The sequence below is a fragment of the Somniosus microcephalus genome, chromosome 1, assembly GCF_052327205.1.
Source record: "Somniosus microcephalus isolate GS21.2 chromosome 1, FLI_Smic_1.0, whole genome shotgun sequence".
NCBI classification, from domain to species: domain Eukaryota; kingdom Metazoa; phylum Chordata; class Chondrichthyes; order Squaliformes; family Somniosidae; genus Somniosus; species Somniosus microcephalus.
The window spans coordinates 212316796-212335428 of NC_140987.1; the positions used below are offsets into that span (position 1 = coordinate 212316796).

Consider the following 18633-nt stretch of genomic DNA (forward strand, 5'->3'; position numbering starts at 1 on the left):
AGTACCTGAAGGAAAAAAAATTGCAGGGCTATGGGGAAAGGGCGGGGGAGTGAGACTAGCTGAAGTGCTCTTGCATAGAGTCGGCACGGGCTCGACGGGCTGAATGGCCCCCTTCTGTGCTGTAACCATTCTATGATTCTGATAAATGTATTTGTCAACAGTATTTCTATGCCTGAGTATATAATGTTTAATGCAAGTATACCTTATAGGGCTAATAATATTGGAAGGTTTAGTAGCAGCAAAAGGAAACGAGCTGAGTAACGGGCTTGTGAAGCATCAGGGCCAAACGCCCAGAAAGGTAAGTTGGAGGTGGGGGGAAGCATGTAAAAAATGGTGGCCTCAGTTGCAGCAAGTGTAGGTTGGAACAACAACAACCTGCAATCATGTAGTGCCTTCAAAGTTGAAAAATATCTCAAGATGCTTCAGCGCTCCAGTGTTGTAGCCCTATCTCTGCTTTCCATACCAGCAGCACAGAATTGCTAAATTAATCCTTGTGTGTTACTAACGCAAGGAAGAACACAGTACTAAAGATGATGGGGTATAATCTTAAAAGGTTAAATGACTCGCAAACTTGTGCTTTATTTTATTTGTTTCCATGAGTTTTGACATACTTTCTTAGCATGTGCTATCAATCTTTTGTTCTTGTTTAGTTAAGTTTTACTCTCTAATTCATTGCACTTTTTTGTTGATTCAGCTCAGGTCAGAAGTAACATGGAGACTGTCTCACTTCAGGGACAAAGTAGTGACCCAGCAGAAGAGTGCACTGCTGCAGGACGATTGATCCTTCGAGTGAATGGAGTTTTACATGACGGTAAAGGCAGCACCTTGTAGAGAATTGTGCAGGGCCACGTTATAAGTTAAGGCAGCTTCTGTCATAAAGTCTGTCCAATAGTTTGATTAATGCAGGGTATTTGGTTTTATAATTCCCAGCTTTAGATGCAAGTGTAAGCAAAACATAAGACAACTACACCAATATATGAATCAGCTTCAAAAAAACTCCATAAAAAAGACTTTCTTGGTGTAATCAACCCCCTCCCCCAGAAAAAGAGCGATCTGGATGCCACTAATGTTTAAGGTGAAGTTGAGTCAGAGGCCAGAAGTCAAGTAAAGATGAATTAAAATGTTACCTTTTTATATAAACTGAGAATAGTAAGATGTAAATGAGTTATGAAGTAAATCATTGAACTAAAACAGCGTACTGTTAAAATTCAGTTGTATGTATGTGTACCCTTCTCTTTCTCTCCTGCTGTAGGACTTTTAAATCTCCATATTGTCTGTGTTTGTCCATTTCTGCCTGTCTCCTCTTGTTCTCCATTATGTACAATCCCTAGTCTGTGAGAGACTGAACAGGACTGGAGAAAGTGCACAGGCTGTGTCCAAGTACCTTGCATGAATACAGTTTATTTATTTTTAGTTGTTTCATTGAAGAAATATATCTTACACTAAGCCTATCTGAAGATAGGAAGCTGTTGCCTGCAGCAAGTGGGCAACTGGTAACGTGGAGCCCGCTGTAAGGATGACCAGATATAAATGGCAGTTTGAGGCTGTGATTAGAACCTAGCCGACAGAATGGGAATCCAACATCCTGTTTGCTGAAACGGAATAATGAATGCGAAAAAAGATATGACCATGATAAATTTGTGTTTTATGTTTAATCCTATTCGATAATAACAGTAACAACTTGTTACTGATATACTGCATTCAACATCAAAAATACCCCAATACATCAAGAAGGGGATGGGGAAAACTAAATAAAAGGAATAAGTGGTGTGAGAATTTGGAGAGGTGACCAATGCTGAAAAGGTGGGTTTTGAGAAGGTTTTTAAAGGTGTTGTAAGAAGTGGAGAGGCGCGGGTATGGGAAGACATTTCAGAGATTACAGCTGAGATGATTAAAGGCTCTGCCACGAATGGTTGGGTAAATGAGGTAGCGCATCCACAGAAGGCCAGAGGACTCCAGGGTGTGGGAGGGGCTGTTAGACTAGAGGAGGTTGCAGAGATGGGATGAGGTAAAGATACAAAGGGATTTGAGGATGAGGATTTTAAGTTCAGTGCATTTGGCGACAGAGCCAGTGTAAGGTCGGTGAGGATGGACGTGAAGGGTAAGCGAGACATGGTGCAGGACAGGATATGGGCAACTGAGGTTTGAACAGATTGGAGTTTATGGAGGTTGGGAGGCTGGCATGGAGGACTTTGGAGAAATCAAGTTTAGAGGTGACAGAAGTATGAATAAAGGTATCTATGGCAGTGGGTGTAAGGTAGTGTTGGAGGCAGGCAATGTTAGAGAAGTGGAAGTAAGCGGTCTTGGTGATGAATAGCATGTGGGGTTTGGAGTTCTCCTTTGGGTTGAAGAGGACTCAAGATTTTGTATGGTCTGGTTCAGCCTGAGCAAGTGAATGGGAATGAAGTCGAGGGAACTGAGTTTATGGTCAAAAACAGTGACTTTGATGTTCCTGGTGCTCAGTTGGAAGAAATTTTGATTCATCCATGACTTGATATCAGACAGGTTTGTGGATGATGACAATGAGGACAGCATGTAGATGCAGAAGAGGAGGACAGATTGTTGGGGCCTCCAGAGGTGACTCTGTGATGGCGGGGCTAGGGGAAGCAGAGAGAAGCCATTGCTGGCGTTCCTCTGGCTGCAGTAAGACAGGTAGGAGTGGAACCATGCAAGGACAGTCACAATAAACTGGACACAGTAGGAGAGGCAATGGAGATGGATGGCATGGTCAACTGCATCAAATGCTGCACTGAAATTGAAGGAAGGCTTAATGCTCTGCGATTACAATCACATTTGGGTAATTTGTGACTTTGGCCAGGGCGTTCAGTGCTGTGAGCAGGCCAGAAGTCAGACTGAAGGGATTCTTGGAGACAGTTTAAGGAGAGATGGGCATGGAGCTAAGAGGCAATGACGCACGCTGGAGCCTTATAGAGAAAAGGGAGGTTAGAGTTGGGAAGGTGGCTGCAGAGGATGGATGGGTCGAGGGTGGATTGTTGAGGGGTAGCGGGCGATGGTGATTTTGAAAAGCAGAGGGATGGTATCTGAGCACAAGGAGTCATTTGCAATATTGCCAGAAACAGCAGCTGGAAGACTTCAAAGCCCAGGGGTCTCTGAAGCCTACAAAAATGGACCAATTTAGATTTTTTTCTTCCTTGGCCTTATTGCCTGCCCCCCACCCTCATTCCTCTGGGGGAGGGTAGGCATATACAAGGCCTTATGCCTGCTTCTCATAGGCACCCTTCCTAATGGGTGCCCACCTAGCATGCCTGCAGGAAAATGGGGCTGAAGGCCCTGTTGAGGCCCTCCTGTCTCATTTGCATACCTGCCCAATGTTTCTCCCCTCTATGGGGTAGCCCCACAAAATCTCTGGTCATTGTATAGGGGGCAGAATCCAGATATAATTTTTCTCTCCTTTGCTCTCTGGAGCTGTGTTCTCCAGGCGGAAAATTGGTCCCATGTTTTTGCCATGTGAACAATGTTATTGTCTGCTGTGTATCCAAAGGGGTATGGTGGTGTACTGCCTTTACTACTGGACTAGCAACCCAGAGACTGAGGGCTGGATTTTATCAATGGAGGCGTGTAGGAGGCGGGACTACAACTTTTGGGGTTGTAGTCCCACCTCTATCGCGTTGTGGCCAACCCACTCGATTTTCACTTGATTGACCTTGTTGAGCCCACCCAGCGGGCTCAGCAGGCCAATTAAGGGCCACCCGGCAACAGGTGACATCACAGATTGACATTTCATCTGTCAAGAGCTTTTGACAGATGAAATACCAGTGTTTGACAGCTCTTTGAAGCTGTCAAACACTGACAATCTGTTCTCTAAGTTAATTCCTTCCTCTCAGGCTGATTTAGAGATCTCTCCAGAACAGAAAGCAGAATGCTGCAGATTTTGACAGCTCGCAGCCATTCTGCTTTCTGTGCCGGTGAGATGAGGGACTCCCGAGACCTGAAGGAAGGAAGGCTGCAAAGGTAAGTAAAACTTATTTAAACACTTTACACACACCAAACACACTTACCTCTGCACTCATGCACCCATCACTCACCTGAACACCGGACATCTCGAACCCTCCAAGCCCTTCAGCCCGACAGTCCGCCTCACTAACTTGGCGTGATTTGGAGCTGTCGGGAAGCCCACACTTCAGGGATAAACATTGGGATTAGGCTAAAAGCTGCCTGTTAACTACCTGTTAACAGGCAGTTAATTGGCACTAATCCCCTTCCCGCCTCGGGGAGGCGGCTCCCAGCACAGGTCGGGTACCTGCCTCCTATGAAACGGGCATGGAGGCGGGTTGGGGGCGGGATGGGTTTGTGCCCCCCGATTTCACGATTTTAACACCCCACACGCCTCCAATCCCGCCTCAAAGGCCCGATGAAATTCGAACCCTAAGTGTTCAAATTCCACCATGGCATATTGTGAAATTGAATTCAATAAATCTGATTGCTAGCACCAGAAAAATACCACTCCCTCTGTGTGCTTGCTCAGAAATGCAATTGTGCCACTAGTGCTACGCCCACCTATACCCCTGTGCCAAATCTCCAATAAAAATCCAACTGATAGGAAAGAGAACCTGTCGCCCCTCCCAGTTTGACCTTTGTGACCCTAGCACAGCAAGTGGCTTAGTTGTCAGGACAACTGGCACAGCACTGGGTTGTAGAGGCAGGTGGGGGGGGGGCACTGCCCACATCCTGAGAACAACTTTAATTTAAACGACCACCTGTCAGGAATTTTTAGTTTGAATGGCTTTACTGGAAGAGGGTTTATCTTGCCCGTGCATCAACCTGCTTTTGAGGCTTTCTCTTCCAGCATCCTGTCAATGACATTCTCTACTTCTTTGGATTGAATTGTCTTTGCCATTTCTTCTTTATGTTTTTCCAGTTTAGGTATTGTCAAATCTTTCCCAGCTGTCAATTCCAATCGCGTGTTTATTTTTAATGGCTTTCAGATTTGTTTTGCGATTGGGTCAGCCTGATTTCTTCATTTGTGCCACTGTTGCTGCATAGCCATCAATCTGTCTGCTTTAACAACCTTGCTCTGGTACTTTAATCCCATCCTAAAAAGGGAAAAGTCTTGTTTGATGACAGCAGAAGCCTCAGAGAAGCACTTTCATTATAAGCTTATTTTCTACCTGGCAGGAAATAACTACAATTTTGTGATTAAATTTCCCTCCCATGGAGACCCATCATTTCAGGTCTTCACTCACATCTGAAGATGTAATTCCTGAGGGCAGTTGGCATACAGGCTAAGTACAGCTGTGAATTGTGCCAGTATAACTTTTCACAACTTGGATGTCTGGATATTTTGATTGGCATACAGGCTGATTCAAAGCAGCAACATATTTGTTAGCGCATGAGCCCACTCCAGAATGCATGCCTCTTTTGCTCTAGTGCTACAGAGAATGATGTGACTTTCTGATACAAGGGAGTATGGTTAAGCTTCATTTTCATAGCATCAAATTAACTTTATTTTTTGCAAAGAGAGATGTGGGCAGCGGGGTGCTAGCAGAATTAATCAATGGTGCACAGCACTGGGAAGGTTAGTCTACAGTCCTCTGCTAGAGCAAGACAGAATGGGGTGCCCACGGCCAGCAAATGTGCAGGGCAGGCTTGCACTGTAGAAAGGTTGTAAGTTTTGTTGGGCACTGTAAAACCCACAGATCAAGGTACTGTATTGGTAAGGCATCCTTGCTTATATCTATCTGTATTCTCTTCAGCATTCAGGTGTAGAAATTCCCTACCTTAAGGGCGCCTGTTTGCGCCAGATCTCTTCAAAAAATGGTGTCCGTCTTGCTTCCAGCGTGTTACACGGCAGCCGCCATTTTGGCGAAGGCCATAGCGCTGCCGTTGCCAGCGCTTGCCTCTGAAATTCAAATGAGCAGATCGTGACGTCAATAAGCATGCAACACCTGATTTGACACACCGACTGATATTTTGGACGTCGCTGCCGCCGTAACGCCCTCTCCTAACTACGCACGGAAGAACATGCGTGTAGCAATCCTGCAGAGACACTTCTTAAAGGGACACACACATCTTTCAAGTAAATTTGGATTTCAGCTTTTGGACTTTTTTTTACTATTTTATTGAAGTAGTGGGTTGGTGCAATACATTTAAAAAGTTGTTAGTGTGCAGGGAGTGCTGCTGGATGCTTGCAAGGCTTTAGATGGCCAAAGAAGGCCTCTGAGAAGACAGAAAATGCTGAAAATACTCAGCAGGTCAGGCATCATCCGTGGAGAGAGAAACCAAGTAATGTTTCAGGCCGAGATGCTGCCTGACCTCAGTATTTCCAGCATTTTCTGCTTCTATTTCAGATTTCCAGCATCCGCAGTATTTTGCCTCTGAGAAGACCACTTGCTGACAGTCCTGGGGGGCACCTGGAGATGAAGCAGAGGCAGCAAATGGGACAAGCTGCTCGCAGAGGGAAGAGGAAGACGCAGAAGAGGAAGACGCAGAAGGAAGGATGCAACCCAGATGACCCATTTCTGGTCGGGATATCCGGAATGGAATCATCTGCCTGCAATACCAGTGAACACAACCCCAATTCTCCATTCAACATCTGTCCCACACCTCACCTTCCCTCTGTTACTGACCACCACATTGTCCTCTTGGCCACAATGCTGAAATAAAAGCCATCACAAAGCAAACATTCCAATCATTTACCCATCTATCCCTCCAATATTACATCAAAAAATCAACTAATCACGCTTGTGCATTCCCTTAGTGACTGTCTTGCATGTGCCTTTGCCTATCCTACTGATGTCACGCAGTGCTACCCCAGTGGCTGCAGCATGGCTGGTGCAAGGCTACTGAATTTCAGTGGGGGACACTGCAGATGGCCTTGCAGAAAGACCTCGAGGAGCTGGTGGCTGGGAGTGTGAAATCGAGTGACCATGTTCCTTCTTTTTCACTTTCCTCTCCCTCTTGGTCAACCACTGGCTTGGCAGGCTGGATTTCTTGGGTGTCTGAAATGAGGAAGGCACAAGGGTAGGGTTGTGGTGAGGGGAGAGCAATAAAGCAAGAGCTGCATGCTTACACCATGTGCAGCTTGTACATCAGAAGAGATTGTGGGATGAGCGGGAAGTGGGATGTGAGAAGGCGGATAACGTATGAGGATACCGGCATCTTATATTCTTCAGCCCCGCCACTGGCCAAGGGCTTAGCCATGCCCCTGCCAAGAGTGGTCAGCACTATCTCCTCGGGGGGTTGGGGGGGGCGGGGGTGAAGTGAAGCTAGGAATGCGAGGTGTGCCTCGAGTTTGGTAGTGATTGTTGGTAGGTGGATGGCATGGGGGGGTCGTGCATTGAGCAATGTGGGAGGCTAGTGATGCAATTGGTAGAAGACGGCTTTTCAAGATGCATTCACTGACCTTGACCACTGGTCTGAGGCCATGAAACTTCTTTTGGCATGGAGCCAGGTCATACCTAGCACAAAAGAAGATGGTTGTGATGGTTGAAGGTCACTCATCACAGCCCCAGGACATCGCTGCAGGAGTTCCTCAGGGCAGTGTCCTAGGCCCAACCATCTTCAGCTGCTTCATCAATGACCTTCCCTCCAACATAAGGTCAGAAATAGGGATGTTCACTGATGACTGCACAGCGCCATTCAAAACTCCTAAGATAGTGAAACAGTCCATGCCCGCGTGCAACAAGACCTGGATGACGTTCAGGCTTGGGCTGATAAGTGGCAGGTAACATTCGCGCCACAGAAGTGTCAGGCAATGACTATCTCCAACAAGTGAGAGTCTTAACCACCTCCCCTTGACATTCAACGGCATTACCATTGTCGAATCCCCCACCATCAACATCCTGGGAGTCACCCATTGACCAGAAACTTAACTGGACCAGTCACATAAATACTGTGACAACAAGAGCAGGTCAGAAGCTAGGTATTCTGCTGCGAGTGTCTCACCTCCTGATTCCCCAAAGCCTTTCCACCATCTACAAGGCACAAGTAAGGAGTGTGATGGAATACTCTCCACTTGCCCAGATGAGTGCAGCTCCAACACTCAAGAAGCTCGACACCATCCAGGACAAAGCAGCCCGCTTGATTGGCACCCCATCCACCACCTTAAACATTCACTCCCTCCATCACCAGTGTACTGTGGCCAAGGCTTCTTCAGCAGCACCTCCCAAATCCGCGACCTCGTCCACCTGGAAGGACATAGGCAGCAGGCGCTTGGGAACACCACCACCTCCAAGTTCCTTCCAAGTCTCTCACCATCCTGACTAAGAAGTATATCGCCGATCCTTCATCGTCGTTGGGTCAAAATCCTTGAACTCCCTACCTAACAACACTGTGGGAGTACCTATGCCCCACGGACTGCAGTGGTTCAAGAAGGCGGCGCACCACCACCTTCTCAAGGGCAGTTAGGGATGGGCAATAAATGCTGGACTTGCCAGCGACGCCCACATCCCATAAAACCGAATAAAAAGAATTAGGAGCAGGATTAGGCCATATGGCCCCTCGAGTCTGCTCCGCTATTCAATAAGATCACAGCTGATCAATTCCACTTCCCCACCCGATCTCCATATCCCTTGATTCCTCTAGAGTCCAAATATCTATCTATCTCGGCTTTGAGTATACTCAACGATTCAGCATCCTGGTTTTCAATGAATAAATTCCTCCTCTTCTCAGTCTTAAATGGCCAGCCCCTTTTCCTGAGACCATGCCCCCTAGTTCTAGACTCTCCAGCCAGAGGAAACAACCTCTCAGCATTACCCTGTCAATACCTCCTCAGAATCTTATATGTTTCAATGAGATCACCTCTCATTCTTCTAAACTCCAGAGAGTATCGGCCCATTCTACTCAATCTCTCCTCATAGGACAACCCTCTCATCCCAGGAATGAATCTAGTGAACCTTCGCTGCACCGCCTCTAAGGCAAGTAATATCCTTCCTCGGATAAGGAGATCAAAACTGTGAGTCGCCAAGGCCCTGTACAATTGTAGCAAGACTTCCTTACTCTTGTACTCCAACCCACTTGCAATAAAGGCCAACAGGCCACTTGCCTTCCTAATTGCTTGCTGTACCTGCATGCTAACTCTGTGTTTCCTGTTCGAGGACACTTACATTTCTCTGAACACCAGCATTTAATAGTTTCTCACCTTTTTAAAAAAAATTCTGTTTTTCTATTCTTCCTACCATAGTGAATAACCTCACATTTCTGCATTATACTCCATCTGCCAACTTCCTAACCATTCACTAAATCCCTTTGCAAGCTCTTTGTGTCCTCCTCATAGCTTACTTTCCCACCTTGCCAAGTATCATCAGCAAAGTTGGATATATTATACTTGGTCCGTTGATCTAAGCCATTAATATAAAATGTAAATAGCTGAGGCCCAAGCACTGATCCAAGCACCCCACTAGTTACAGCCTGCCAACCTGAAAATGATCTGTTTATCCCTACTCTCTGTTTTCTATTGGTTAACCAATCCTCTATCCATGCTACTATATTACCCACAACCCCAAGAGCCCTTATCTTGCGTAGCAACCTTTTATGTGGCACCTTATCAAATACCTTTTGGAAATCCAAATATACTATATCCATTGGTTCCCCTTTATCTACCCTGCTAGTTATATCCTCAAAAAAACTCTTAATAAATTTGTTAAACACGATTTCCCTTTCATAAAGCCATGTTGACTCTGCCTAATCATATTATGATTTTCTAGGTGCCCCTTACCACTTCCTTAATAATGGATTTCAGCATTTTCCCGACAACTGATGTCAGGCTAACTAGCCTGTAGTTCCCTGTTTTCTCTCTCCCTCTGAGGCAAGGGCAGAAACGGATGATATGGAGGTGGCAATGGGCAGTCTTAGTGATGGTACAGATGTGAGGTAGAAAGCTCATTCATGATCAAATATAACACCAAGGTTGCGAACAAACTGAGTCAGCCTCAGACAGTTGTCAGGGAGATGGATGGAATCAGTAGCATGGGAACGGAGTTTGTTCCGTGGACCAAAGACAATGGGGTCGATTTTCGTGGAGCCGTCAGGCGGGGTTTCAGGCGTGTGGGGGGGGGGGGGGAATCCCGAATTTGGGGGTCCCGACACCATCCCACCCAAAACCCCGCTCCACGCAACTTTCAGAGGCGGCGGGTACCCGCCCCGCAATGGGACCCGCTGACCCCAGGCGGGATGGGATTAGTGCCAATTAACTGCCTGTTAACAGGTAGTTAACAGGCAGTTTTTAGTCTAATCCCTATTTTGAGGGGTTTCGTGTGGGATTCCCGACGGCTCCAAACCATGCCAGGTTAGAGCAGGCGGGCCGTCGGGTTGAAGGAGTTGGAGGGGTCGCGATGTCGGCGCTCAGGTGAGTGATGGATGCATGAGTGCAAAGGTAAGTGTGTTTGGTGTGTCTAAAGTGTGTAAAGAACTTTTACTTACCTGTACTTACCTTAACAGCCTTTCTTCCTGCAGGCGTCGGGAGCCCATCACTCAGCCGGCACTTAAAGTTGAACGGCTGCGATCTGTGAAAAGTGACAGCCTTCAGCTTTGAGTGCTGCTGAGAGTTCTAACTGAGTCTGTGCAGACGGACTCATGTTGGAACTCAGACTGTCAGTGTTTGACAGCTTGAAACAGCTGTGAAACACTGAGATTTCATCTGCCAAGAACTCCATGCCCGTTTCATAGGAGGCAGGTACCCGACCTGTGCTGGGAGCCGCCTCCCTGAGGCGGGAAGGGGATTAGTGCCAATTAACTGCCTGTTAACAGGTAGTTAACAGGCAGCTTTTAGCCTAATCCCAATTTTTATCCCTGAAGTGTGGGCTTCCCGACAGCTCCAAACCACGCCAAGTTAGCGAGGCAGACTGTCGGGCTGAAGGACTTGGAGGGTTCGTGATGTCCGGTGTTCAGGTGAGTGATGGGTGCATGAGTGCAGAGGTAAGTGTGTTTGGTGTGTGTAAAGTGTTTAAATAAGTTTTACTTACCTTTGCAGCCTTCCTTCCTTCAGGTCTCGGGAGTCCCTCATCTCACCGGCACAGAAAGCAGAATGGCCGTGAGCTGTCAAAATCTGCAGCATTCAGCTTTCTGTTCTGGAGAGATCTCTAAATCAGCCTGAGAGGAAGGAATTAACTTAGAGAACAGATTGTCAGTGTTTGACAGCTTCAAAGAGCTGTCAAACGCTGGTATTTCATCTGTCAAAAGCTTGACAGATGAAATGTCAATCTGTGAAGTCACCTGTTGCTGGGTGGCCCTTAATTGGCCTGCTGAGCCCGCTGGGCGGGCTCAACAAGGTCAATCAAGGGAAAATCGCGCAGATTGGCCGGACGTCAATGTAGGCGGGTCTAAAACCCGAAAGCTGTAGTCCCGCCTTCTCCCCGACAGCTTCGGGAAAATCGACCCCAATGACTTCAGTCTTCCCGATATTTAATTGGAGGAAATTTCTGCTCATCCAGTGCTGGATGTCGAACAAGCAGTCTGACGGTTTAGAGACAGTGGAGGAGAGGTGTGGAGCTGGGTATCCTCAGCCTACATGTGAAAACTCACGTCGTGTGGTCGGACGATATCACCGAGGGGCAGCATGTAGATGAGAAAATTGGAGGGGACCAAGGATAGATCCTTGGGGGACTCCAGAGGTAACGGTGCAGGAGCGGGGAAGAGAAGCCATTGCAGGTGATTCTCTGGCTACAATTAGATAGATGAGAATGGAACCAGGCGAGTGCAGTCCCACCCAGCTGGATGACAGTGGAGAGACGTTGGAGCAGAATTGTGTAGGCAACCGTGTCAAAGGCTGCAGACAGGTTCAGAAGGATGAAGAGGGATAGTTTACCTTTGTCACAGTCAATTAGGATGTAATTTGTGACTTTGGTAAGAGCCGTTTCGGTAATGTGACAGGAAACCTGATTGGAGGGATTCAAACAAGGAGTTCCGGGAAAGGTGGGCACAGATTTGGGAGGCGACAACATACTCAAGGACTTTGGAGAGGAAAGGGAGGTTGGCGATGGGGGTGATAGTTTGCAAGGACGTAGAGAAAATGTTTCCACTTGTGAGGGAGTCCAAAACTAGAGGTCATAAATAATAAGCTGGTCATTAATAAATCCAATAGGAAATTCAGGAGAAACTTCTTTTCCCAAAGAGTGGTAAAAATGTGGAAGACGCTACTACAAGGAGTAGTTGAGGCAAGTAGCATAGATGCATTTAAGGGGAGGCTAGATAAGAACATGAGGGAGAAAGGAATAGAAGGATATGCTGATAGAGTTCGATCAAGTAGGGTGGGAGGAGGCTTGTGTGGAGCATAAATGCCAGCATGGACAAGATGGGCCGAATGGCCTGTTTCTGTGCCATAGACTCGGTAATTAGTAACCAGTGACTTTACAGTTGCACTTATGTAAAGCTAAAAGATCACACCCTCTGCTGTATCTGCATTAAAATTTACCAAGTTTTCTTTTCACAGTTCTGACTCATATGTATATTTCCCAAATATCTCAAAACAGTGAAAGATGAAGACCCACAGATGTCTCTGGCTGAATACTTGCGCTCAGTCCTGCAGCTTTGTGGAACAAAGACCATGTGTCATGAAGGAGGCTGTGGCTGCTGTGTTGTGGTGGTTGAATATGATGACCCCGTGAAACCAGGAAAAAGAATCATCAAGTCAATTAATTCAGTAAGCCCTACGACTTATATAATGTTTGTTATCCAGTGTGTATCTGCTAAGATGACAGTGTTGGCTTTATTTTTTTAAATCCGTGCATATGTTTTCTACCCCTTCAGTTGTGTTGCCCTCACAATTGTACCTGCCCACGCAGGACCAATTTGACTGTGTGCAGATTCCCAATGTCTTTCAGTGCCTCAAACACCGATCTACCTATTTTCAATCACAGCAAATAAACATTTATGAGGCCATTCTCATCTGGCATGTTATCAAATTGGTATGGCCTAAACTTGTTATGGTGATAAGTGCGAGACAATGGTCTTATACAGCTAATGCAAAAAGATCTATTTCCACTTTGGAGGATCAAGAGCAACTTCTTTTATTAAAAAAAAAAAAAAAAATTGCAGGAAACTAGGGGGTAAGTAGATTTTTGTGACCATACAGCACCAAAAACTACATTCCATTTAAGTATTTTCTAGAATGCTAAATTTCAACAGGTGGCAGTGAGGTATACATCGTGATTATGTGCCCAACAACAGGGTATATGGCCCTTCCTCATCCATAGATCATGTTCATAGAAAGCACTTGATTGCCACTTGGCAATTCCACTAGTGACTTGGCTGAGATCAGGAGCCGAGTCACTGAGGAATTCTAGATTCGACTGTATTGTGACAAAATAGGGAGATTTCTGTATATTATTTCACACGGTTTTGAAATATCTAAAGTTACAATGGTAGCTCTGTTCCCTTATCCAAATTCCAACATAAAGGTCTAAAGTGAAGTTGACCACAAGAACCAAGCTGGATTGATTGACCTGGAAATTAGTCGAAATACAGAGACATTATTCTAGGTGCGGTTTGAATTGTACACGGTCAAGGCATTAATAGCTACTCGTAACCAAGCACTCTGTACAACAATTCCTACCTATTGTGTCTTTGATCATGAATGATTGGCAGCTGTGATTTCAGGGTATTTTGGACTGGGGAAGTATTGGGAAATTCTCCCATTGGCTTTAGTTTTGGCTGGAGATCTGAACTCCGGGATGAACTGAAGTTCACGTTGTTCATGTATACCATCGCATTTGGAAGGACTGCCAAGAGACAAACCTGACTGTTGCATCCAAGAATCCTATCACTTATCAGAATCCAATAAATAAATTCTAAACAGTGTATTTTAACCCTTTTATAGACTGATTCTAATTTTATTGTTCAGTATCTTGCTGTATCATTTGGATTCTTTATTAATTGACTTGTAAATAAATTTGGCCAATAGTTTTACCCTGTACATATTAGTTGAACATAATAGTATTTTCCACCTTTCAGGAAGAAAAATGTGGTGGGTATCCCCTTTGATTTCCAGTGAACAATATACCAGAGTTAGGGTTAATTATTAAAGATAAGCATGCTAACCCAAACACATTGGCCCAGAAATTCGGGTCCCAACGTGTGAATACGCACGGGGTACTCGCGTGTAGGCCCAACGAAAGTGCCGGTTTTGTGCAGGCGCGGGAAACCGGCACTTTCGTTCCCCTGAAAGAAGGGGTTAAGAGGTGGAACGCGTGCGCGGGAGAGGCTGCGCGTACGCTTCGAACTTACGTTTTTTTTCCAGGTTTCTCCGGGAGGGTAAGTCTCCAGAAGTTAGACATGTAAAAAGCAGTCACAAGGCCTGCTTTTAACGAGGTAAGTGATGAATTAATTAAATTAAAACATTTTTTCCACAGGTTTATTATTTTTAAATACTTTAAAGCAAGGTAAGTTTATTTTTAGCCCCGTTAGAAAATGTAATTAATTTTTGCAAAAATTTAAATTATTGTTTAAAATAGTTATTTCATGTAATTTATAGTTTTAAAAATGTGATTTAAAAAAAAAAAAAATTATTTGTGGTTTTAGTGATGTTTTGGGGCTTATAGTATTCATGGATTTGACAGCTCTTCCTGACAAACTTATGAATGGAGCATTCCCTGCTCCGATTGGCTCTCCATGGCCCACGTGATCCCAGGGGACGCATCGAACTAACTGCGCCCCTGGGATACGCAAGCACTGCGCGCCGGCAGTTGGAGGAGGCCCAGGATCGGAATTCCACGGGGGCCCACAGCTCAACAGCTAGCACTCAAGGTAAGTGCAGGTCGGAGGCTTGCACCCACGGGAAGCTTCCGACCCGAATTTCTGGGCCAATAAGTATAAGGGCGCAAGTAGAGAGAGAGGATAAATTGAGTTTCTCCTAGATTCCCTATTGAATTTACGTATTAGTGACTATCTTCTATTTATGACCTCTAGTTTTGACTCCCCATCCCCCCCTCCCAACAAGTGGAAACATTTTCTCTAATCAAACCCTTTCATTATCTCAAAAGACCTCTATCAGGTCACCCCTCACTGTTGGATATGTCACATATGAACAAACAAAAAAGAATAGGAAAGACCAACTGGTCAATCAAGCCTGACTTATACCACAGTTCCATCTGCTCACACCATTAACCCCCTTGGCCGTCCAATGTTCTGGGAGAGGGAAAAAAAAGTCGTCAATTTAGGAAAGAATTCTAGGCAGACGGAGGGGAACCACAATGAAGCATCAGAGGAGAAACAAGGTGCATAGAGTTCTGGGAGAGACAAACCGCATTAGAATAAGGAGTAGTTCATAAATATGAGAGGTCAGCCAGGGGAGAAATACAAAGCAGACTAAGGTGGGTTTGAAGCGCTTGTGCGTAAATGCATGGAGTGTGACAAATAAGGTTAGTGAGCTGCAGGCACAAGTTGCCACGTGGGATTATGATATAGTGGCAATAACAGAGACCTGACTCAAACAAGGGGAGGAATGGGAACTTACTATTTCTGGCTGCAATGTATTCAGGAAAGATAGGGAAGAAAAAAAAAGGACGCGTGGGTGGGGGGCGGCGGTGGCAGCATTGATCAAAGATAATGTTACAGCCCTGGAAAGGGATGATGTGCTTGAGGGTTCAAAGACTGAATCTATATGGCTAGAGTTAAGGAACAGAAGGGAAGCTGTTAGGCTGCTGGCTTTATTCTATAGGCCACCAAATAGTGGGAAGGAGGTGGAGCAAACTTCAGAAAGTTAAAAGAACAATGGAGTAGTGATCATGGATTTCAGTTACCCCAATAAAGACTGGGGAAAAAAATGTCAAGGGCAAGGAGGGTGAAGAATTCCTGAAATGTGTACAAGAGAACTTTCCTAATCCGTAAGTTTCCAGCTCAATAAGGAAGGAAGCATAGAAACATAGAAGATAGGAGCAGGAGTAGGCCATTCGGCCCTTCGAGCCTGCTCCGCCATTCAATGAGATCATGGCTGATCATTCAAATTCAGTACCCTGTCCCTGCCCTCTCCCCATATCCCTTGATCCCTTTAGCCTTAAGAAATATATCCAACTCTTTCTTGAATATATTTAATGAACTGGCCTCCACCGCCCTCTGTGGCAGAGAATTCCACAGGTTCACCACTCTCTGGGTGAAGAAATTCCTCCTCATTTCAGTCCTAAATGGCTTACCCCTTATCCTTCGAGTATGACCCCTGGTCCTGGACTCCCCGACCATCGGGAACATCCTTCCAGCATCTAGTCTGTCCAGGCTTGACAGAATTTTATAGGTTTCGATGAGATCCCCTCTCAATCTTCTAAACTCCAGTGAGTATAAGCCCAATCGACACAATCTCTCCTCATACGTCATTCCTGCCATCCCAGGTATCAGCCTGGTGAATCTTCGCTGCACTCCTTCCATGGCAAGAACGTCCTTCCTCAGATAAGGCGACCAAAACTGCACACAATACTCAAGGTGCGGTCTCACCAAGGCCCTGTATAACTGTAGTAAGACATCCTTGTTCCTGTACTCGAACCCTCTTGCTACGAAGGCCAACATACCATTTGCCTTCTTAACCGCCTGCTGCACCTGCATGCTTACCTTCAGCGACCTGCTGGATCTAGTTCTGAGGAATGAAGTGTGGCAAGTGGAGCACATTTCAGTGGGAGAGCATTTGGGAAACAGTGATCACAATATCATCAGATTTAGCGTAGTTATGGAAAATGACAAAGAACAATGAAATGTAAAAATACTCCACTGGAGGAGAGCTAATTTCAGTGAGTTGAAAAGGGATCTGGCTCTGGTGGATTGAAATCAAAGATTGGCAGGTGAAACAATAAATGAGCAATGGGAGGCCTTGAAAAAGGAGATAGTTTGGGAACAGACTAAACACATTCCCATGAGGGAGAAAGTAAAGGTATCCAAAGCTAGAGCTCCCTGTATGACTAAATGTATAGAGATTAAAACGAAACAGAGAAAGGAAGCTTATGGTAACTGTCAGATTCATGATACAGTAGAGAACCAAACTGAATACAGAAAATGCAGAGGAGAATGAAAAAGGAAATGAGGGTCAATGAGAAAAGGGAACTCTAAAGCCTTTTATACACATATTTAATAGGAAAAAGATAGTCAAAGGAAGGGAAGGGCTGATTGGAGACCATAAAGGAGATCACCCTGTGGAGGCAGACCATAAAGGAGATCACCCTGTGGAGGCAGACCATAAAGGAGATCACCCTGTGGAGGCAGAGAGCATAGCTGAGGTACTGAATGAGTATTTTTGTTAATGGCAAATAATATTTGACTAACATCATAGAATGGAAGGAGACATGTTGAAACCCTGGCTCTTTGAAAGAGCTATCCAATTAGTCTCACTTTATTGAGTTATTTGATAAAGTAACGGAGAGGGTTGATGAGGGTAGTGTGGTTGATGTGTATATGAGCTTTTAGAAGGCGTTTGATAAAGTACCACATAATAGATTTGTTAGCAAATTTCAAGCCCATAGGATTAAAGGGGCAATGGCAGCATGGATATAAAATTAGCTAAGGGACAGAGAGTAGTGGTGAACTGTTGTTTTTCAGACTGGAGGGAGGAAATGTATAGTGGTGTCCCGCCGGGGTCAGTATTGGGGCTGATGCGCTATCAATTCTAATAAAAGGCTGGGCAGAGTTCAGAACGACAGGCTTTTATTAACTACTGAATTGCACTTCAGACAGATCAGGACTATGCCTCTAGTGGACGACCGAATGCCAGGAGCTGCCATGCGGCCGCTCTTATACTCGGTAGCCCAGGGGCGGAGTCAGCTGAGGCATAGTCAGGCACAACAGTGAAACAAGAGTGAACGACAACAACAACAATGAACACAGTGAACTACAGTGGTTTACCACATTCACCCCTCGTTTAAAATTAAGTCCGGCGGGGTGAAGTGTATCAAAAGTTCGAGTAGGCGAGTCTGTCGGGCGGCCTCGTTTGCCGTCGAGATCTTCGTGGCGACGGTTGCGATGGTACAGCTTCCCACGACGCGTCTTGAGCGGGGTCCAGCACCGGCGTATCGTCCCCTTTGGTGTTGGGTGGGCGAGTGGACTCCGGCTGGTCCTGGGGGCGCGGCATGCCGTCTACTGGGGTGGAATGGACAGGGGTGAGAATTGGGTCTACTGAATTTTGGGCCGTGTCGGAGGGGGTCGTGGTGGGGGGCAATGGTGGCGGGTCAGTGGACCCCGAGGGTGCCAGATCTCTAATGGAGACTGTATCCTCCCGCACGTCCGGGTATGCCACGTAGGCGTACTGGGGGTTGGCATGGAGGAGGTGAACCTTCTCTACCAGGGGAGCCGTTTTGTGGGACCTTACATGCTTCCTCAGCAGGACGGGCCCTGGGGACGTCAGCCAGTGTGGTAGTGAGTTACCGGATGTGGACCTCCGGGGGAAAAACAAACATTCGCTCATGGGGGGTTGCGTTGGTGGCTGTACACAGCAGTGACCGGATGGAGTGGAGCGCATCGGGTAGGACATCCTGCCAACGGGAGGTCGGAAGGCCCCTAGATTTTAAGGCTAGGAGGGCCGCCTTCCAGACCGTCGCGTTCTCTCTTTCAACCTGTCCGTTCCCCCGGGGGTTGTAGCTGGTGGTCCGGCTTGAGGCAATACCTCTCGAGCAGGTACTGACGGAGTTTGTCGCTCATGAAGGACGCGCCCCGGTCGCTATGAATATAGCTGGGAAAACCGAACGGAGCAAAGAGGTTGTGCAG

General features: G+C 46.1%; 1 protein-coding gene across 3 annotated transcripts in view; it reads left to right on the forward strand.

The window, feature by feature from the left end:
* Positions 1-18633, forward strand: part of LOC147124569 (xanthine dehydrogenase-like) — a 268524-nt gene that overhangs the window by 91743 nt on the left and 158148 nt on the right. For 2 of the 3 annotated variants that reach the window (XM_085989524.1, XM_085989530.1), the window contains exons 2-3: positions 695-811; positions 12429-12598. In XM_085989524.1, the coding sequence (XP_085845650.1) occupies positions 712-811; positions 12429-12598 (270 nt within the window). In that variant the 5' untranslated portion in view covers positions 695-711. Of the gene's footprint in view, positions 1-694; positions 812-6362; positions 6523-12428; positions 12599-18633 lie in introns of those variants that run through there. The other variant, XM_085989522.1, reaches the window with a different exon arrangement.